The sequence below is a fragment of the Aquarana catesbeiana genome, linkage group LG09 (genome assembly GCF_042186555.1).
Source record: "Aquarana catesbeiana isolate 2022-GZ linkage group LG09, ASM4218655v1, whole genome shotgun sequence".
Lineage (NCBI taxonomy): Eukaryota > Metazoa > Chordata > Amphibia > Anura > Ranidae > Aquarana > Aquarana catesbeiana.
The window spans coordinates 244007805-244030371 of NC_133332.1; the positions used below are offsets into that span (position 1 = coordinate 244007805).

A 22567-nucleotide genomic window follows, 5' to 3' on the forward strand; every position below is an offset into this window, starting at 1 on the left:
TTTATTCCACTCATCTTTAATCTACTGACCAGCAGTCCAAAATAAACAAAACATTAGTAAAGGGATCAGCAAGAACCATTTTCCAATTTATTTCTAAATTAGGAAGTAACCGAGAAAAGCCACATTTCTCTAAAGTGCTTTATTATAAATGGAAAGAACCACACGCACTGCCATTGAGTCTTGCATATAACAGGAGTACCTGCTGCCTCTTCACAGCAGAGGCAGATGTTTCCTCACACATGATGCCTTGGTGATGTCTAAAGTCTGATATGTTTTCCAGAACTGTGTGGCAGTTCTATTTTACCAGTTTCTAACTATTCAATCAGAACACATCGAGATAGAGATGATGGAGATGCCATTGCCAACTTGTTTTTGTAGACGCTTGCTCCAGAGTGGTCATCTTTTCCATTTTTTCACTACTTTGTGAGTAAGTTGCTTAGGACAAGCATGCAGCTGATGTTCTGGGACACCTGATGTGCACATACATGATGGAGGAGGATTCTGGATTAGGATGAGATCTCTGGAGCTTGGGTCTTTAAAAGCAATTCGGCAATTTGGGCCTATATCATTTATATCCCAATAGGATCCTCCTAACGTGAGCCAGTCACAAAAGTACACCATGCTCTTTCTTAAGATTAAAAAAAAAAAATTTAAAAAATTGAATTCTAATAATCAGTTAAATGTAAAGCAATCCACTCATAAGAAGGGCTAGTCTCAACCAAGAGTCATGCCCATTTTCTACCCCACATCACATCTCTCCCTCATCCGGGGTCCTTATCCCAGGATCCAAACAGAGCTCACCGGATATTGCAGAAGACAGATTTGCTGCAGGAGCAAAGCAGTCAGCCATTTGCAGATAGAATTTGAGACTGCTGGATGTACATCACACGTCACCTAAGTAACAGTCTTTAATTATACCAATTTTGAAAGCTTTCTTAATCAAATGTTAGGGAAACCTTGTTCACAGAAACACTAGACTGTGTCTGATTTCAGTACTTTGAGTCAATGACCTAAGACAAGCGTGCAGCTCGGAATGTCCGAACCTCTTATCTGCATACATATACCAGGTCAGGGCCTCAGGATGTATTAGATTCATTGGTCAGCATGACAGCTAGGTAACTAGAATTTTCAAAACAGAGGCCTTGGCAGCCATTATATATTCTCACTACAGACTTCTCTTAAATATTAACTCTTAATCCTGAAATCTCTCAAGAAATATATTTTAAAGCGTAACACTACTTTTGTTGAGAAAAAAAAAAACATTCCCCTCGGGGTGATCGATGTACATTGCAAGGATTATAACAACAACCTTTGTTGCAGATTCCTACCTTTTATTATTCTGAAGAAATCCCTGTGTGTTTGTCTGTGCCTCGGTTTTGAGTGGATCTAATGGGAGTGGTTTCATAATTAACTGTCAGGTGTGGAGCTGAACGGCACTAATGAGGAAATCTGTGGGCCTGCATTACTTTAGATGGGTTCCTATTGAAAGTATCTCTCAAAAAATGAAATTTTTGTTGCAAGGGATGCCTGAAATCGGATTTGTATCTTAGGCAGACTTCTGGGAAAATTGGTGAGCCAATCACAAACAGGAAATTATTAAATGAAAAATTGTTTCTGGGGAGTGGTTAGTACATGCTCTGTGTACAGAACAGCTCCAGGTAGCCATATTGCAATGTATTCTCAGAAAATTACATTGACTGCAGATTGAAAAGGAAAGGTAATTTTTAATAACATTCAATGACAATAGGATTAGTGTCGCAATTATATGCGCTATACCATTTTTTCTTTATTTGCCATTTTTTTCCCCATGAAAGTGGAGTTACCGTTTAAACCAAGAAACTTGTATGAGAAGAGTTAATTAAGCTTCCTTCACCGGTGCCAAACTGCAAACTAGTTGCCCCTACCTCTCTGAAAAATTTCCCATGGCTGTGTTTTAGCACAAATAGACTGTTTTTAAACCATTAATAATTTTCTGCAGAATATTACCTTATTGCAGAGGGGACCATCTTATGACCATTATGTTCCAATTGGAACATGTAAATTGTATTTATCACAAGGATTGTGCTAAGCAGATACAATTCACTATTTCAGGTTTGGTCAGTTTTTAAAGCCCTTGAAGAACAATGGATTCCCATATAGGAATGTTTTTTCTCAGTGCAAAGCTGCTTTTTCTTGTATGGCGTTGGTCATCCTTTGGTACCATGGTTTTATCTTGGTATTTGCCATCATATCATCAAAGGCTTTCAATCCCTCCATAACTCTCAGGACCCCATAAACAGCCTGTGAAAAAGTAAAACGCGCAGAATCAATGGATTGGCCAGACATACAAAAGGGTTTTATACATTTCATTAAAGTAGTTAAACTGTGCTGGAGGAAAGGGGGGGGGGGGAGAGCACTTGTTATATTGTGCTGGTATGTATATAACTTTACATCATGCCACACTCACCATTATTTCCTCTGGACAGGCGTCTTCTTTCCTGGGCCACTGATGACGAACCTCCTGTCCATGAACCCTCGAGCTATGTTATCAAGGCGCTTGGCTGCCCATATTGGCATTTTATAGATGCCAAGGGTATGACCAGAGTGTACACTCAACATGCGCTGTATTACAAAGCCTTTTTGACCAATATTAATTTATTTTTTCAATTAGTTGCAGTCTAAATCATATGCGGGCTGGGAAGGGAGTGTGTGTGTAGGGGGGGGTTAGGGACCAGCCTTACCAGATCTGCCAGATTTGGCTCTGAGCCTCCCAGGAACTTTTTGCCCTTCCCCACAGCTTTAACCCAGGTGTCAGCAGCTTTATATAGGTCCTGCCGCACATCGTCTTGCAAGTTGTGCCTGTAATGACAAACAATTGTATAAGAGTTCCAACAGATACAGTGGGCTTTGCATTAGGGGTCGATGGATAGTTTTTTTTCAGGGTCGATACAGAATTTTTTTGGCTGCCTTTCAGACTGATAGCCAATATCAGGTGACGATATTCTGTAGATTTAAAGTTTTTATTTGTGCACTGTCCTTTTAATTTTTTTTTTTTTTTATCATAACTTTTATTGCCGTCACAAGGAATTTAAACATCCCTTGTGACAGTAATAGGCAGTGACAGGTACTCTCTATGGAGGGATCGGGGCTCTAGAGACACCAAACCCCTCCTTCTGCACTTGAAAGTATTCAAAAACGCTAAGGTTGGCGTTTTGAATACTTTCTATTTTTTAAAACTGCCACCCGAAGTGATGTCATGACATAGCTTCCAGGTTACTAGATCCAAAACCTGAACAAAGCCAATCTGTCTTTGCTCGGGCCTCTGGCCAACCAGCGGACACAACGGCTGCTCGCTCGGGCCTACCGGTGGGGCAGGAGATCCGGGCGGAGCGGCGGAAAGGCTAAGCCGCATCGGTTGTTATTACAAGAAAACCAACTGTCTGCTCTAAAAAAATGGTACCGGGGTGAGGCCTGCACTTTCAAGGTACAACCCCTTGAAGCAATATCGGTAGGTTTGTGACCAATAACGATTCTTCAAAAATAAAAAAAAAAAGCGAATATCGGTCGACTTTAATCGGCCTCACGATAAGTGGTCGACCCCTACTTTGCATATAAAAACGTTTCAAAGAAGAGCTGTTTGCATTACCAATTCCAGTTAGGACGACACAGACTTATGCACAAATCCAAATTATCAACGAACAAGTACATTCCTAGTCTGCAATACAATGGAAACTTGTTATGTACACTAAAATTTGCCTTGCCCTTTTTGTTAACGTGTGACATGTCCATTGAGCTGCATTTTTCTACACACCACTGCACATGTATGTTATGAACAAAGAACATGGAAAACAGTTGTTTTCCAATGTGCTCTGTTTACACCATACATGTGTGGCTGTGTGCAGAAAAAAAAAGGCAGCTCAACAAACATGGTGTGAACAAGCTCTTAAGCTCTGCAAGGTTCCACCCCTTGCCATCCCACAGTCTGTGGAGGAGAGGTTTCTTTCAGCTGCTGTGCTGCTATCATGGGATTGTCAGTTAAAGTGGAACTGAAGGCAATGCACAGGAGTTATATAATCTCATGCTAGCCAATGGAGATGCCCAAAGACCAGTAGCCTGGAAGAAGATGCCTGCGAGGGACCCAAGTCAATCGAGAGGAGGTAAAATGTAGTCTCTTTAGTTACGCTTTAATGTCAAGCGCTGTGCATAGAGGAAGGACACAGACAAAAAAAAAAAAAAAAGAATAAAAAAAAGATTCACAGACCTCTTTTTCAGCCTCTTGCCAATGAAAAACATGGCTGCTGCTCCCACATATTTAGCAAAAAGGCCTTCCACAGAGCCGAAGTTCCCTTCACGTACAATGTAGTCAAATGATGCAAGTGCTTCTCCTGGGGTGCGGTAAACATTTGGTGAAATGAGGTGAACCAGCCAGTTATCGACCCATCGCCGCCATTTCATCTCTTCCCTGTAAAAGAGACAGATGATCTTTTACCATGCACTCTGTCAAAATCTTCTGAGACTAGCAGTCAGAGGTAGCAGTGCTTTAAATCTCAGGCTGCAGATTCACAGCTAGGAGACTGTAAAGGAGCGCCTAGCACCCTCAGATACCAGGAAATACACGGTTATCTTTCGGAGTACTACATTTCTGTATGTTCCATATAGCATAGCAAATGTTAGATTTTTGAGTTTTGGGTCTACTTTTGGTTTTAGGAGAGAATGCATTCCTTTCCAAGTCAACTGTACTCATCTCAAGTATTTTAGAAAAATATATAGCAATTTGTTATTTTGGTACTGCAAATACTGAGACAAGTCATTCTGGTGTATTTGGTAACATTTTTCAGAACAAACCCTAATGCAGACCAGAAACAAGAACATTTTCAGGCATTAACAGCCACTTTTGGTTTTAAAAAAGAACCATATGGATCAGGGCAACCTTCTATCAATGTTTTGATTATTTCATGGTCAAAATTGTTGCTAGTTGGATGCCTTGATCTATTCTCTCATTTCTGAGTTAGGAAACAACCCTGTTTCCCCGAAAATAAGACCTAGCGTGATTGTCGGTGAAGGCTGCAATATAAGCCCTGTCCCCCAAATAAGCCCTAGTTAATGTCCTTGTATGTCTTATTTTCAGGCTAGGGCTTTTTTTCAGGGAAACAGGGTAGGGCTTATTTGGGGGGTAGGGCTTATATTGCAACCATAACTGACAATCAAAGGGATCTGTTCGATTTGGAGTGATGATACTTAACTACCTATTATACCTGGCCATTCCAGCTATGAATAATTAGAACACTTAAACAATTTTATGAATTCTACTACTACTTAAAAAGTGCTGGGTGGCTTAACTCCAATGTAAAAATGCATATAAAAGCAAAAGAAAAGGCCTTCAAAAATACAGGGCTGAGGGGTCATCGTCAGCATTCCAACTTTACAAAGAATGCAATAAGAAATGTAAGGGTGCAATCAGGGCAGCCAAGATGGAACACAAAAGACACATCATAGAGGAGAGTAATAATAAAAAAAAAATCCCAAGAAATTCTTTAAGTATATAAATAGTAAGAAAGGGAGGTCAGAACACATTGGCCCCATAAAGGATGAAGGGAAACGGGTTACAAAAGACAGAGAAATGGCGAAGGTTTTGAATATATTCTTTTCCTCAGTCTTCACAAGGGGAACGGGGGATACAGTAACCAAGACAGTAATGTTAATCTTCATAACACGTCACAGGAAGCACCCTCAAAGCTAACAGAGGACAGAATTAGAAATATAAGTCACCGGGACCCGATGGCTTGCACCCAAGGGTCCTTGAGGAACTCAGTCAAGTGACAGACTATTGTATACAATTTTTATGGACACTTTTCTGACTGGAATGGTACCAGCTGATTGGAGAAAAGCCAATGTAGCACCAATATTTAAAAAAAGGACTGAGATATATCCCTGGGAACTACAGGCCAGTTAGCCCAACATCAATAGTCTGCAAGCTATTGGAGGGGATGATAAGGGACTACATACAAGATTTCAGTAATGAAAATGGTATTATTAGCAGTAATCAGCATGGATTCATGAAGAATCATTCTTGCCAAACCAATCTATTAACATTCTATGAGGGGGAGAGCAGCCATCTAGATAAAGGAAGTCCTGTAGACGTGGTGTATCTGGATTTTGCAAAGGCATTTGACACAGTTCCCCATAAACATTTACTGTACAAAGTAAGGTCCGTTGGCATGGACCATAGGGTGAGTACATGGATTAAAAACTGGCTACAGGGGCGAGTTCAGAGGGTGGTGATAAATGGCGAGTACTCGGAATGGTCTGATGTGGAAAGTGAAAATTAGAAGAGAAGCGATTTAACCTTAAACTGCATAGAGGGTTCTTTACTGTAGGAGCGGTAAGGATGTGGAATTCTGTTACACAAACATTGGTTTCAGCGGAGAGCATCGACAATTTCAAAAAACCATTAGATGGTCACCTTAACGACCACAACATTCAGGGGTCACGACCAGTACATTCAATGTACTAATAACATATAAGCACTCACATAGGTTGGACTGGATGGAGTGGTGTCTTTTTTCAACCTCACCAGCTATGTAACTACAACTAGGAAAATTACCAAAAAACAAACCCAAACACCAAAACTGCATAAAAGTTTTAAAACATTAATTACATTTCACAAGTAATTTTCTATAGTTTCAAATCTGCAACTTTCAATAAAATACTCGGTAATCCTACCATAAAGGTCCTTGTACAGGCAGATATTATTCGAGAGTGACAATGCTCTGTCCCTGTCTCCCAACTGTGTCCCTGTGTTGTCACACACTCTCCCAATGGAGACAATGCACATAGCACAGGCATAGTCCGCTGTTATCACCACCAGGAAAGCTGGCCTGTGAAAAGCCACCCAGGCATCACTGGAGTGCATGTAGAATGAAAGCTGCTAAGAGAGGCTGCAGGTCTCACCCACCAGATTTTACCCAGAAATCCCTTAGGCTGCTTTCACACTGAGGGGGTTTTCAGGCGTTTTAGCACTAGAAATAGCCTCTAATGCCTGAAAACTGCCTCCCCATTCATTTCAGTGTAACTTTTCACACTGGGGCGGTGCGCTTGCGGGACATTCTGAAAAGTCCTGCAAGCAGCATCTTTGGGGTGGTATGGGAGCAGGTGTATACACCCCTCCAAAACGCCCTGCCCATTGAAATGAATGGGCAACGCTGCTGCAGCGCCTACAATGCGCTTTGGCAGCGCCACAATGCGAGCGCTTTTAACCCTTTCTTTGGCTGCTAGCAGGGGTTAGAAGCACCCCGCTAGCAGCCAAAAAGGCAAAATGACCTTAAAGTCAAGTTTACGGACAAATAGAAAGATAGAATTCTCCAGACACGTAGGGCCTTCATATTAAGTGCCGTATAGGAAACAGGATACTAAATTCTCCCTCCCAATAACGTAGGGTCCCCGTGATTTTGCAAAAGTTGTTTCCACAATGTCCTTCCATGTGCTGGAGGTGCCAGGGGGAAGAAGGGCTCCATATTTTTTGGTCTTGCCCTAAATTAACGCTTTTCTGGCATCAAGTCAAACAAATCATCTTCAGGTTAATGGACGTCCAGATGCCAAATGATCCTGCGGCATTTTTACTGCATTTGCCCCCCCGATATTCTTTAAGATAGGGGTCAGCAACTTACAGCCCACTAAATGTCTGGCCCGTCAGTGCATGTGATGAATTCACAGGCACCTGGCCTGTGGATATACACACAGCAGCTCTGATAAGACAGCGGGAGTTAACTTTCCAGGCGATTGGTTGCTAGGTGGTCCAAGCAACCAATTACCATCTTGTTAATATGAATAATTAACTCCAGAAGCTCCCGCTGTCTTATCAGCGCTGCTGTGTGTCTCCACTGTGTTCTCATTTAGCATCCTGCTCCGCTCTGACTCCCTCTCAGCATGGAGCAAGGTAGGAAAGAGCAGAGCTGTGTGTGTTTTGTAATATGCAGGTGGTCTGTGTAATGTAAAAGGGTGCAGAGGTACGGGGGCAGTGTAATGTAAAGTTTCTTGTATTTTGTTGATTATTATCATACAGCGGGATAGGGATCAGAGCCCTGCTATAAAGTGAAAACCATCTTAATGTGCAGCAAAGAGATTTACACTTTTTAACACCAGCATCAGTCACCGGGTGTCACAAGGAAAGGGTCCAGAGACATGCTGAAGCTGCATGAGAGCAATGGAGAGGGCGAGTATAAGTTGAACAATCTAATGCCAGAGGCATGAGGGAGTAAACCTGCTTGCTCCCTCAGGGTGGGCTGGCTTTGTATTGGTGAAGCACCCTAAAGTGAGGTAAGCATTTACTGTTATTACTATGTTAGGATTATTATTATTTTCATTTATTAGCAGGTGAATGCAGCCCTCCATGCATTCACTTACATTGAATCCGGCCCTTAAGTGGAAAAAGGTTGCTCACGTCTTATCTATTTACTTAATGTAGCTAAAGCATGCATTCCATTGTGTTGAAAGCAAATCTCGCCTCCGTTGGGTGTATGGTTTGCTAAAATTAATGAAATCCAATGGATGGAAGAGCTGCTTGCTTTTGAGAACAAATAGAGAGGGGAACAATGCCAAAAATCGCTGGTTGCATTTGATCAACTTTACCTCCTCCACGGATTACCAGGCTGCACTGGCCTCCAAGGGTTGAGATGTAGACTACGTTGTGTACCCCTTCCAACACCTGCAAATAATTGTGAGCCGTGCAGGGGAGAATCCCACATCAACACTGTCTGTGTTGCTTCGATGGGGCTTCAAGCGAGCTTTACCAAAGACTTTTATGGGGGCTTTGAAGCACAACTAAAGCGGCATGGGGTATAATTTTTGAAGCGAAGCAAAAGCAAGGTGTAAACAGGACTGTAAACTAACCATTTTATTTAGTGACAGAGGCTTTGACTGGTGTGTCCAAAGTTTTGTTTTGAAGCAAGTGTAAACTAGCTGTTAATGTGTATTGAAGCCGAAGCAAGTGTAAATGAGCCCTTTAGGCTGGGTACACACTGCTGTTTTTTTTTTTTTATGCAACCCAGCTGATTGCACAAACAAAAAACTGACAGCTCCGGTCGAAGCCACTGTACCAACCTTGCAAGGTTAGTCCAGCGATCTCCCCTGCTGAGCTGTTCTGAAAGGGACAACCCCCCCCCGCCAGAACACTCTGGTCAGAGCTCTCTGCCATTGGCTGAGAGTGCTGATCAGGAGTCGGTTGGACGCTGGTTTTCCAGCAGGCACGTCAGACAGAAGCTGACATACACACAGGCAGAATGTCGGCCAACTTTTTGAACCAGCAAAGGAGGCTGCAAGAGATCACCCTATTTTGCTACAATCCTTTGACTCCCACCTATTCATGAAAAAACTCCCTGAAGATATAGGATGACAATATATTTTCTTGTATATTATCCACCATCTGCCCTTTATACATTTTAGGATAATCCCGCTTTTGCCCAAGGTGGAATCCCCACGTTTATTTTGATGGTGGTGTTCTGTTATGACAAGTAGAACTTCATATCTCTTCACAAGGGGATAGATTGTTTGAAGCTCCAATAAATCCACATAAAATACTTTCATTGTGGAGATCCCTGTTTAAATGCTCGTACAGATGATTGCTATTGTTATTTTATTGCGATATACTATGGATTTCTCAATGACCCTGTTTTCCTGAGGTTTAATTGTCATTGGACTTGTGGAAAGTATATTTCTTGGCTATCATGTTACACATGCATTGCTGTTTGTTTGCCTTTAAATAATTTTGTCCCTACCTCAGTTCATAGCTAGGGTAAGTCACGGTCGCCACAGCTACTTTGAGCTTGAGATCCGCCCAGCCTCCTGGTACTCCTCGTTTTCGGCCCTGACCCTGCCTTCCGGATTCAGTGCGCGCCATCCAGAGCGCCCTCCAGCATGCCAGGTTCCAGCCAGCTTGACCAAGGTCGTTCAGAGGCGCGATCTACAAGACACCTCCTGGATCACAGCGAGTCTGATATCCAGAATACAGCCACTAAGTGCACCTCAGAGAGCAGTGTCTCTCCACCTCTATTTTTCTCCTCCCTGCACATTGAGCCATTGGGTCTGACAATTAGGATTGGAGCACACTTGCTGACATTAACCCCTTGTCATCTGGAAGTCTTGGTGGTATCATATATACTAATTTTCGGATTGGTTCAACCACGATAATGAGTTGTGCTTATGAAGTCTAATAATTTTATCATATCATTTTTTCATTGACAGTTGTTTTTAATATCAAATCTCAGCATGCATCCAATAAATGAACTTTATTGATTATACCATCAGCAATAGTTCTTTACTACTGGTCCCATTGAGCACTGCATTTTTGTTTATTTTTGTTGTCTACTTTTCTTTCAGAAGTTTGCAGCTGCACTGGTGTCCAGTTATTCCTTGCATAATTGTTATGACATGACAAAAGTTTCTAATGACTGCCAGTTTTAGCGCTTCAGAACTCTTTTTGTTTTCCATAGCTAGGGGATGTTCTATGTAGTTAGCCCCACACTTCTTCATGCTTTAGCCTCCATTCACCACATGTACTGTCTTCTCCTAGTGCTAGACAAACTATGATTTGTTTTACCTATCTAATGCTCTTCTGCTATGCTCTGTACAAGTCTTTGGATTAAAGCTATGACCTGCAAGATGTCATTTGGATGAAGTCACTGTCTGCTAAGCTATCTCACCAGAACTAGAACAGTTATAGGGATCACACTTTCGGTGCTTAGATTGCAGAAGCAGACCAACAAACAGTATTAGCTTCCTCTTTGCCAGTGAAAGCTTTCTGGAAAAAAAACATCCTTATCAGAAATGACCTGTAAGGTTACCTGCAATTGAAAAACAATGCTATGTCTACTTCAAAACACAGAGTCTCTGCTCATTCTAACCCCTTTCAAGAGGATTTTTGATGATGACCCACATTCTTTGGGAATAATCACATCAATTTATTCCCCCATCATCTCTGCCACTTTTCTAATACACCCCCCCCCCCCCAGCCATGCAGAAGTGGGAAGACATATGTCTAACTTTTGTATTGGAGGATTGGGAAGATATGTGGTTAGCTACCTCCAAACGCTTGATGTCATTGTTTTCAAACAGAATTATATACACACACATCAGGTAGGTACCTTGTACCTACCTGATAAGCCCTCATATTAACCAGCATATTTTCTACATCGCTTTAGAGGACGTCCTCAAAATGGCATGTATCCCCTTATCTGGTGTACCTATCCTGTAAGCACACAATTCTTGCATTCAATACAGCATATCATCTTCCCCCTTACTGGACAGTACCCTTGAATAAGACCCTGGGAAGCCTTTTTAAAGCAGCCACCAACTTGTATGAAACCCACCAGCTTACCCATGTCTTTATAATGGCAGGGCAAACCATTGCAAAGCCTAGAAAACACCCAACACTTAGAAAAAATAATTTAGATCATGCATGCATCAAAACTAAAACTACCATTTAATGTAAAAAGCTAAACAAGTTCCAGATCATATGGTACCTCTGAACATTCCACTATCTGTATGCTACTACTGACTGCTCTTAAGTTTGAGCAGCGTTTTTTAGACGCCCAAACTGCGCTCCCCCCTATGTTCTTGGAACTTCTGCTTCAAAACCCTCCCTTCTACCACAAAGCTGTCACTCTCCAAGATTCAGGCATTAAATGTCAGGTACTTTGTATCTGCTCTCACACTACGGAGTTTGTGACTGGTGCCTGACAGAGTCAGGTGATGTGACATTTCGGCTTAGCACACAACACCCTATATACTCACATCTGTGCCTCCTTAGAAGCATACAATTGCTTGGTTTCCTGCTCATCCAGCATGAGCCAGTATCTGTTCTGATACTCTGTCACCGCCTTCCCTTTTTCATCTGTTGATTTTAAAGCTGGATAATAAGATACAATCTCTTCCAAACTTTTCTGCCTGCAAACCAGAAAGAGAAAAAAAAAAAAAAAAGCACAAGGACAATTATACCCCTGACCTTGACAGACCTTTCAAGGCCAGAATTTTATAGGACTTACTTAGAGATAACGAAGGTTTTCATAGCACTGATGATAACAGAAGAGTCATTTAGTTGCTGCAGAAAGAAAATGTGCATTAGTATTGACCACTAACTTCTAATTAGTAAATAGAAGCTATTAAAAATTAGATCACAGTATCCAGTTTTCTCAAACTACTGCAGCAGAAAGGGGGTTTCCTCGGGTTATAGTCAAACTATATGGACTATATCTTACAAATGATCTCCCGGCACATAACAGACTCTGGCAATCCCCTCTACAGCAGAGCTCAAACTACGGGAGAGAGAAGCAGCACAAGGAGCCTATTAGTTGTGCTACAATGTTCGTATAATTACAAGGAACATGCTGATAGAATAAAAACAAAGCAACAGAGAGAGATGAGCTCATCCGTCTGCTGCTTCTCCTTTCATTGTCCAATCACAGGCTGGGAGAGGGAGAAGACTTGTAACTGCAGCAAAGAAAATCCAGGTTTCCTGTCCTGCCAGACAAAACTGTGCTGTGTACTAGAGCTGTGTAAGATTAAGGACTGGATAGACAGAATTATAAATCCTTTGACAGATAAATCCACTCCCTTATATGCATTATATCTGTGAATTCTGCTATTTGCTTGTGGTTCAGGTATGAGACATTTAACCAACATGCTTCAACCATAAATGATCAGACTCCAAACAGAAGGAACTTTAAGGAAGAACGCCGGGGAAAAAAAACAGTTTTTAAAAGTTTGCTAGGTTACAAAGAGTTCAATCGCAAGAGGTGTATGCCACCTCCCAGACTGCTGCCTGTTATTTACAATTTATAACTAAACTGTTTAAGGACCACCCTACGTACATATACTGCAGCAGGGCGAGCCTTAAGTGCAAAATCACGTACCTGTACGCAATTTCTTTCTTTGGATCTGGGGAGCACGCCGCCAGAGCCCCGCTTGGACACAGCGGGAGCCAATCAGTGGGTCCGGCGGATCCGATGTCCGCTGGAAACTGGTCGATCGTTCTGAGAGGGGCAGAATGACAGTCTGCCTATGTAAATGAGGCAGATCGCCGTTCTGCTAGTAAGAAAGACAGATCTTGTGTTTCTGCTAAGCAAGAACACAGATATCTGTCTTTCTTCAGTTAACCACTTGACAACTGGGCACTTAAACCCCCTTCCTAACCAGACCAATTTTCAGCTTTTGGTGCTCTCACATTTTGAATGACAATTACTCAGTCATGCAACACTGTATCTTTATGAAATTTTTGTCCTTTTTTTCACACAAATAGAGCTTTCTTTTGGTGGTATTTAATCACTGCTGGGTTCTTTATTTTTTGCGCCGTAAAAGAAAAAAGACCGAAAAATCTGTAAAAAAAATACATTTTTCTTCATTTCTGTTATAATATTTTGCAAATTAGTAATTTTTCTTCATATATTTTGGCCAAAATTTATACCGCTACATATCTTTGGTAAAAATAACCCAAATCGGTGGATATTATTTGGTCTTTTTGAAAGTTATAGAGTCCAAAAGCTATGGTGCGCATATCTGAAAATTGATCACACCTGAAGTACTGACGGCCTATCTCATTTCTTGAGACCCTAACATGCCGGAAAAGTACAAATACCCCCCAAATTACCCCTTTTTGGAAAGAAGACATTCCAAGGTATTTAGAAAGATGCATGGTGAGTTTTTTGAAGTTGTCATTTTTTCCCACAATTCTTTGCAAAATCAAGGTTTTTTTTTTACTTTTTTTTTTTTCCACAAAATTGTCATATTAGCAGGGTATTTCTCACAGACCGCATATGCATACCACAAATTACACCACAAAACACATTCTGCTATTACTCCCGAGTATGGTGATACCACATGTGTGAGACTTTTACACAGCGTGGCCACATAGAGGCCCAACATGCAGGGGAGCACCTTCAGGCGTTCTGGAGCACCCAGGCCAATTCTGACATTTCTCTCCTACATGTAAAAATCATCATTTATTAGCTAGAAAATTACTTAGAACCCCAAAACATTATATATGTTTTTTTAGCAAAGACCCTAGAGAATACAATGGCGGTCGTTGCAACTTTTTATCTCGCACGGTATTTGTGCAGCAATTTTTTTAACGCTTTTTTTTGGAAAAAAAACTGTTTTGTGCTTTACAAAAACCAAAACAGTAAAGTTAGCCCAATGTTTTTGCATAATGTGAAAGATGAAGTTACGCCGAGTAAATAGATACCCAACATGTCACCCTTCAAAATTGCACGCGCTTGTGGAATGGCGCCAAACTTTGCTACTCAAAAATCCCCATAGGCGACGCTTTAAAATTTTTTACTGGTTACATGTTTTGAGTTACAGAGGAGGTCTAGGGCCAAAATTATTGCTCTCGCTCTACCGATCGCAGCGATACCTCACATGTGTGGTTTGAACACCGTTTTCATATGTGGGCGGGACTTACGTATGCGTTCGCTTCTGCATGCGAGCACACAGGGACAGGGGCGCTTTAAAATTTTTTTTTTTTTTTTTTATTGTTCATTTTACTTTATTTATTTTAGTTTGATGCTTTTTTCCAAAAAAAAAAATTTTTTTGACCACTTTTATTCCTATTACAAGGAATATAAACATCCTTGTAATAGGAATATGGCATGAAAGGTCCTCTTTACAGTGAGATATGGGGTCAATAAGACCCCACATCTCACCTCTAGGCTGGGAAGCCTGAAATAAAAAAAAAAAAAAAAAAAAGATCCTGGCTTCGATCATAGCGGTGAGTCGGTAGAAGCACCGCAAGGCGGCGGGAGGGGGGAAGTCCCCTCTCGCCTCCCGTAAGAACGATCAAGCAGTGGAACAGCTGCTATGATCGTTCTCATGGTGTAGGGAATCGCCGGCTCAAAAAACTGATATCTGAATGATGCCTGTAGCTGCAACAATCATTCAGATATCTCCGCACAAAGTCAAGGACGTTGTATGACGGCCGGCGGGCGGGAAGTGGTTAAAACGCTTTTTTTTTTAACACAAAGTTGTCCATTTATACAATATTTTTACCACATAACATGTACATGCCAAAAATTACACCCCAAAATAGATTCTCCTGCTCCTCCTGAGTACGGCGATACCCCATGTGTGAGACTTCTACAGCCTGGCCACATACAGAGGGCGAGTACAGCTGAGCATGGCTCAGCATGGCAGGGTATGGCGGGGTATTGCGGAGTATGGCGGAGTATGGCGGGGTATGGCGGGGTATGGCGGGGGCATGGCAGAGTATGGCGGGGGCATGGCAGAGTATGGCGGGGGCATGGCAGAGTATGGCGGGGGCATGGCAGAGTATGGCGGGGGCATGGCAGAGTATGGCGGGGGCATGGCAGAGTATGGCGGGGGCATGGCAGAGTATGGCGGGGGCATGGCAGAGTATGGCGGGGGCATGGCAGAGTATGGCGGGGGCATGGCAGAGTATGGCGGGGGCATGGCAGAGTATGGCGGGGGCATGGCAGAGTATGGCGGGGGCATGGCAGAGTATGGTGGGGGCATGGCAGAGTATTGTGGGGGCATTGCAGAGTATTGCACAGCATTGCAGAGTATTGTGGGGGCATTGCAGAGTATTGCACAGCATTGCAGAGTATTGTGGGGGCATTGCAGAGTATTGCACAGCATTGCAGAGTATTGTGGGGGCATTGCAGAGTATTGCACAGCATTGCAGAGTATTGTGGGGGCATTGCAGAGTATTGCACAGCAATGCAGAGTATTGTGGGGGCATTGCAGAGTATTGCACAGCAATGCAGAGTATTGTGGGGGTATTGCAGAGTATTGCACAGCATTGCAGAGTATTGTGGGGGCATTGCAGAGTATTGCACAGCATTGCAGAGTATTGTGGGGGTATTGCAGAGTATTGCACAGCATTGCAGAGTATTGTGGGGGCATTGCAGAGTATTGCACAGCATTGCAGAGTATTGTGAGGGTATTGCAGAGTATTGTGGGGGTATTGCAGAGTATTGTGGGGGTATTGCAGAGTATTGCACAGCATTAGTAGTGAGGGATGGCTGAGCATGGATGGATGGATGTCTCTGTGCAGCGCTGTGGGCACTACACATACAGCCCACAGCGCTGCAGACATCCATCCATCCCCCTCCCCGCTCACTGTGTACCGATCGGTACACAGGAGGGGAGGAGAGGAACCGGCGTCATCAGATGACGCCGGTCTGTTTACATGTGATCGCGCCGTCATTTGACGGCTCGATCACATGGTAAACGGCCGCGATCAGCGGCCATTTACCGGGATCCGTGATGCGCCGGGTCCCCTGGACCCGGCGGTCACGGATGTGTTCGGGTGCGTGCCCCAGGGGGCGCGCAAGAGGGGAATTCTGGGAGGACGTCATAGTACGTCCACCCAGAGTTATCCAACCGCCCTGCAGCCGTCATTCGGCTATGGGCCGGTTGGTAAGTGGTTAAACCATCCCCCACACAGTTAGAAAACACTCCCAGGGAACACAGTTAACCCTTTGATCACCCTTGATGTTAACCCCTTCCCTGCCAGTGCATTTTATTTAGCACTGATCAATGTATTAGTGTCACTGGTCCGCAAAAAGCGTCAGATTTGTCTGCCACAATGTTGCAGTCCCGCTAAAAATTGCTGGCCGCTGCCATTACTAGTAAAAACTATAAAAAATAAAAGTCCATAAATCTATGTCATAGTTTGTAGACGCTATAACTTTTGCACAAACCAATCAATATACACTTATTGGGATTTTTTTACCAAAACATTATGTAGAAGAATACATATTGGCCTAAACTGATAAAGAAATTAGATTTTTTACATTTTTTTATTAGATGTGTTTTATAGCATAAAGTAAAAAATTTTTATTATTTTGCAAAATTGACGTTTTATTTTTTGTTTATAGCGCAAAAAATAAAAACCGCAGAGGTGATCAAATACCAACAAAAGAAAGCTTTATTTTTTTGGAAAAAAAAAAAAGACATCAATTTTGTGTACAGTGTCACACAACCACGGAATTGTCAGTTAAAGTAACGCAGTGCCGTATCGCAAAGAAATGGCCTGGTCAGGAATAGGGTAAAACCTTCCAGAGCTGAAGTGGTTAATTGATGTTGGGAATAATAACGATCACTATACTTTTGGCTCTCTAACAAACCTGCTCTCCTAGACATCCGCCATCCTGCCGTTTGTTTGCCCCTCCTCTCATCTTGTCCATTTAATGGACAATTCGGTTTCTGTGAATTCATTCACAGTATACAGAGCATTCTGTGAATGAACGAGGAGGGGCAGAAAGGATAGCTTGTGTAGGAAAGCCGCAAGTCTTGTTGGGGCACTTCCTAGCATTAGTGAGGATGTAAATTTTAAAAGAACAGGCAGCAACTCAAAAGGTGACATACCCCACCTGAGATGTACCCATTTGTAACCCAACCCGAATTTTTAAAAAACAACAGTTTTTCCTTGAGTCGTTTAAAACAAAGAGAACGCAAAATAAATTTCAACTTCAAAAGAAATCTACAAGAGCTTATATAGCAGAAAACAAAAACTCACAATAGGGCAGCCAGCATTAGCCAAAAGGATGGGAACCTTTCTATAGGAGGAGAATTTAATCTCTTTCCTCATGACTGGATTGACTTCCACTATCTCATGCGGCAGCTGGTGATAGTCCAGGAAGGCTCGCACTTTACTGCAGAAGGGACAGGTCTTGTACTGGTAGAGTGTAAGCTGTACGCCACCCACTGGGACCTGAAAAAGATAAAAAGAATGATTTCAACAATCCATCCCTTAAAAGAAAAAAGAAAAAACACCATCCCACACATTACAGGATACCTGTACTTTTACACAAATGAGCTCTCGTAGTATAGCCAAGGATACCAAGCAGCTCTGCAAGTAGAAGCTGTTATTTTTTTCCAGCCTTTTACTCTCCTGTGCTTTAAGAAATGACAGCTAGGCCCAGAACAGTAAGCATTGCTCAGTTTACATTAAAGAGGTTGTAAACCTTTGTGTTTTTTTCACCTTTATGAATCCTATGCATTAAGGTGAAAAAACACCTGGCAGTCACCGGCCCCCCAGTTTTACTTACCTGAGCCCCTTCATCTTTTCGGCAGGGACACGCTATGGGGTGCCAAGGTTAACCATCACCGTCCTAGGGGGTTATCTGATGTGAGGAGGAGCCACAAGAGCCGCCAGGGGACCCCAGAAGAGGATGTTCGGGGCCACTCTGTGCAAAACGAGCTGCACAGGTGTCCAAATACTTTTGGTGACATGATTTTTATTTAAAAAACAAAAACGATCCTTTACAATCACTTTAAGCTGGTCTGCTCTGTACAGTGTAATGAGCAATGACTTCACACCAGGCCTGAGAACAGGGAACAGATCTAGATATTGTGGCGGCAGTGGTGCAGTGGGTAGCACTTTCGCCTAGCAGTAAGAAGGGTCGCTTGTTCGAATCCCAACCACGACACTACCTGCTTGGAGTTTGCATGTTCTCCCTGTGCCTGCGTGGGTTTCCTCCGGGTACTCCGGTTTCCTCCCACACTCTAAAGACATGCTGGTAGGTTAATTGGATCCTGTCTAAATTGTCCTTAGTATGTATGAATGTGAGTTAGGGACCTTAGATTGTAAGCTCCTTGAGGGTAGGGACTGATGTGAATGTACAAGGTATATGTAAAGCGCTGCGTAAATTGACGGCGCTATATAAGTACCTGAAATAAATAAAATAATAAATAAATATGAATTCAGTTTCTGCAGTTGGCTCTGGACTGATGGGCAGGGTGTAACTAAACTCATACAGTATTGTCTTCTTACAGCAGTCTGTGATCTGCTTCCACCGTGACTACACAGGTGCAGTATTCTACATTCCACTTTGCTACCCTCAGAAACCTGCCATTCACATTGAACAGTAGACTTCTACAGATTTTGAAAATGCATAGATTTCTTCCCTGGGCAAGCCATCCAATTCCATGAGAGCAAGAACGCCATCACTTTGGAAGTATTTGTACAGCATTTTCCCATAAAATGCGACCTATTTAAACATATGCAAGCGCTTCATACATCTTGTAGGGGCAAGTAACCAAGTCGAAGGGGTATCTTCCCAAGTGCCACCTCTCCTGTCTTCTGCATGCCACTGTATAAGTACATCGTACAACTCATCTCTTTGGTAGGTTCAGTCATAGGAAGTCATCGGTGTCCACAAGAAACCACACACGTGAATGAAGACTGGAATTGGCCATTAACCACCTCAATACCGGGCACTTTCACACCCTTCCTGCCCAGGCAAGCTTTCAGCGCTGTCACACTTTGAATGACAATGGCGCAGTCATACAATGCTGAACCCAAATAATATTTTTATCATTTTTTCCCCCCACAAATAGAGCTTTCTTTTGGTGGTATTTCATCACCACTGGGTTTTTAATTTTTTTGCTAAACAAAAGAAAAAAAAAAAAAAAAAGACAGAAAATTTTGAAAAAAAAAAAAAGTTTTTCTTTGTCATAAAATTTTGTAAATAAGTACGTTTTCTCCATCACTGATGGGCACTGATGAGGAGACACTAATATTCAGAACTGTCCAAATTCTTTATTCGATAATCACTAAGTACAAAGTAACTATTAACATGTTTCGGCGAAGAGCCTTGTGAACATATCCCCCTTGTGAACACATCCCCCCTTGTGAACACATCCCCCCCTTGTGAACACATCCCCCCCTTGTGAACACATCCCCCCTTGTGAACACATCCCCCCTTGTGAACACATCCCCCCCTTGTGAACACATCCCCCCCTTGTGAACACATCCCCCCCTTGTGAACACATCCCCCCTTGTGAACACATCCCCCCTTGTGAACACACCCCCCTTGTGAACACCCCCCCTTGTGAACACCCCCCCTTGTGAACACATCCCCCCCTTGTGAACACATCCCCCCCTTGTGAACACATCCCCCCCTTGTGAACACATCCCCCCTTGTGAACACATCCCCCCTTGTGAACACATCCCCCCTTGTGAACACCCCCCCTTGTGAACACCCCCCCTTGTGAACACCCCCCCTTGTGAACAAGGCTCTTCGCCGAAACAGGTTAGCAATTACTTTGTACTTGGTGATTATCGAATAAAGAATTTGGATGGATTCCAGTGTGCGGGTTCTTTCCATTTATCCACATTCTGAGTTTGTGACGCGTGAGAGGTCATCTGAACCTGGAACCTGGAGTACCCGGTACCAGTAACCTACACACATATTTGGAGGTTTTCACAGTTAGATTGGTGCTATACTGCGTTTACTGTGATTGGCGATGTGGTGCATCAAAGTGACGCACCACCGATCGTCGCACTAAGTGCCACCGGGGGTGCGCACAAGCAACTTTTTCTGCTGGACGTAAAACCTTGGATTGAGAGTAACTTGGTTTGAGAGCGTTTAGCAAGACAAGCAACATTTTTAAATAAATTTTGACTTGATATACAAGTAGTGTCACATCTGAGTATAAAAGAGAAGAGAGGCGCCTCTAAGTGTAGCAATATGGTTACATTTAGCAATATATCCTTACACTTAGAGGCGCCTCTCTTCTCTTTTATACTCTGGAGCTCCTGCTGGATTTTACTTCTAATCCCCTTCTGGAGGCTTCCATTTGTGAACGTACATTTTATAGTTACACAACCTGATCACATTGCTATAATCTTTTTATATGGACTATAGACCAAAGGACTTATGAATAAATGGTTGTGGAACGAATCATTTGAGTTTCCATTATTTCTTATGGGGAAATTTGCTTTGATATACAAGTGCTTTGGATTACAAGCATGTTTCCAGAACAAATTATGCAATCCAAGGTTTTACTGTACAATGTCCAGAATGAGAGTCACCGCCCGGCCATCACTTTGCTATGGGCCAGGCAGGATGTGGTAAAACAAAATACACACCAATACATAGTTAGTAAGGTTGAATAAAGACACCAGTCCATCCAGCTCAACCTGAGTGAGTGTGGGTGAGGGTCTACAATTATTCCTATTTTATTCAAGGTACCCGTATAGCGCTGTCAATTTACGTAGCTCTCCACACATACATCACACACTAACATTGGTCCCTTCCCTCAAGGAGCCCAAAATCTAAGGTCCCCAACTCATATTCATATACTAGGGTCAATTCAGTATTCATATACATTCATATACTGGGGCTAATTTTGGACAGAAGCAAATTAATCTACCAGCATGTCTTTGGAGTGTGGGAGGAAACCCACGCAGGCACAGGGAGAACATGCAAACTCCAGGCAGGTAGTGTTGGTTGGTGTGGTTGGGATTCGAACCAGCGACCCTTCTTACTGCTAGGCGAGAGTGCTAACCACTACACCACTGTGCCGCCCACACTATTCATTCTTTTTTCTGTTCAACCAAGAGGGCTGAATGAAAAAAAAAACTGTCAGCTCTGGTTGGAGCCGCTGAACTATGCAAAGTTAGCATAGCGATCTCTCCTGCTAAGCTGTTGTGTTGTGACAGAGGGATGCCCCTCCCCCCTCCAACCAGAACAGACCGGGAGCTGGTTGGCTGTGAGTGCTAATCGGGAGTTGGTCGGCTGCTGGCTTTGTGCACTGGTGTGCAGTTATGTTGGAACAGGAAGAGGCCGTCCCCAAACTGTTCCCACAAAGTTGGGAGCATGAAATTGTCCAAAATGTCTTGGTATGTTGATGCCTTAAGAGTTCCCTTCACAGGAACTAAGGGGCCAAGCCCAACCCCTGAAAAACAACCCCACACCATAATCCCCTCCTCCACCAAATGATTTGGACCAGTGCACAAAGCAAGGTCCATAAAGACATGGATGAGCGAGTTTGGGGTGGAGGCACGGGACTGGCCTGCACAGAGTCCTGACCTCAACCCAATAGAACACCTTTGGGGTGAATTAGAGCGGAGACTGCGAGCCAGGCCTTCTCGTCCAACATCAGTCCCTGACCTCACAAATGTGCTTCTGGAAGAATGGTCAAACATTCCCATAGACACACTCCTAAACCTTGTGGACGGCCTTCCCAGAAGAGTTGAAGCTGTTATAGCTGCAAATGGTGAGCCAACTCAATATTGAACCCTATGGGCTAAGGCTGGGATGACATTAAAGTTCATGTGAGTGTAAAGGCAGGCGTCCCAATACTTTTGGTAATACACTGTGTGCACATATATATATACACACACACTCCGTCCAGATGTGTGTACACATAAAGGAGAGGCTGGGCTCTGGGTCATACCTGTGTCTCCTCCTCCTCGGTCTTCTGCTCCTCCCCCAGGACATAGTTCATAGAGTGTAGGACCCCCAGGGCTCCACCCACAGCAACCATCACACCCCACCCCCTCCTGCCCTCCTCCTGCCCCCTCCAGCCTGTCCTGTACCCTCTCCAGCCGGCACTGAGGGGGATGAGCCCTGTGTGTGGAGAGGTGAATGGAAGGCTCCTCTGGCTCTGCACACACACATATCCGCTACAGCTCTTTACAGCGCCCCGAGCCGCCAACCCACTACCCAGGCCGGCCACACCAGCCCTCCATTGCCCAGCCAAGCGCCATGACAGAGCGCCCAGCTCGTGTACCCTGCGAGCCGCCATCTTCCCTGCAGCCTGGCCCCGCCCACCCCTTGCTACCCGTACA

General features: G+C 43.3%; 1 protein-coding gene across 1 annotated transcript; it reads right to left on the reverse strand.

Moving 5' to 3' along the window:
- PTGES2 (prostaglandin E synthase 2) lies at positions 1 to 22567 on the reverse strand. The gene is made up of 7 exons (XM_073600070.1): positions 22174 to 22567; positions 17507 to 17701; positions 12018 to 12073; positions 11767 to 11919; positions 4241 to 4441; positions 2721 to 2838; positions 1 to 2280 (listed from the first exon to the last, which is right to left on the reverse strand). Exons 1-7 carry the CDS (start codon positions 22522 to 22524, stop codon positions 2152 to 2154), a joined length of 1203 nt encoding a protein of 400 aa, XP_073456171.1. The 5' UTR covers positions 22525 to 22567; the 3' UTR covers positions 1 to 2151.

What these genes read in the sequence shown, in the direction of transcription:
- PTGES2 (XM_073600070.1), bottom strand. Translation starts at nt 22,524, where the DNA reads ATGGCGGCTCGCAGGGTACACGAGCTGGGCGCTCTGTCATGGCGCTTG. An exon ending in CCGAGGAGGAGGAGACACAG is followed by an intron (nt 17,702 to 22,173) that starts GTATGACCCAGA and finishes TATCTTTTTCAG; the next exon opens with GTCCCAGTGGGTGGCGTACA. An exon ending in AAAACCTTCGTTATCTCTAA is followed by an intron (nt 11,920 to 12,017) that starts GTAAGTCCTATA and finishes TCTGGTTTGCAG; the next exon opens with GCAGAAAAGTTTGGAAGAGA.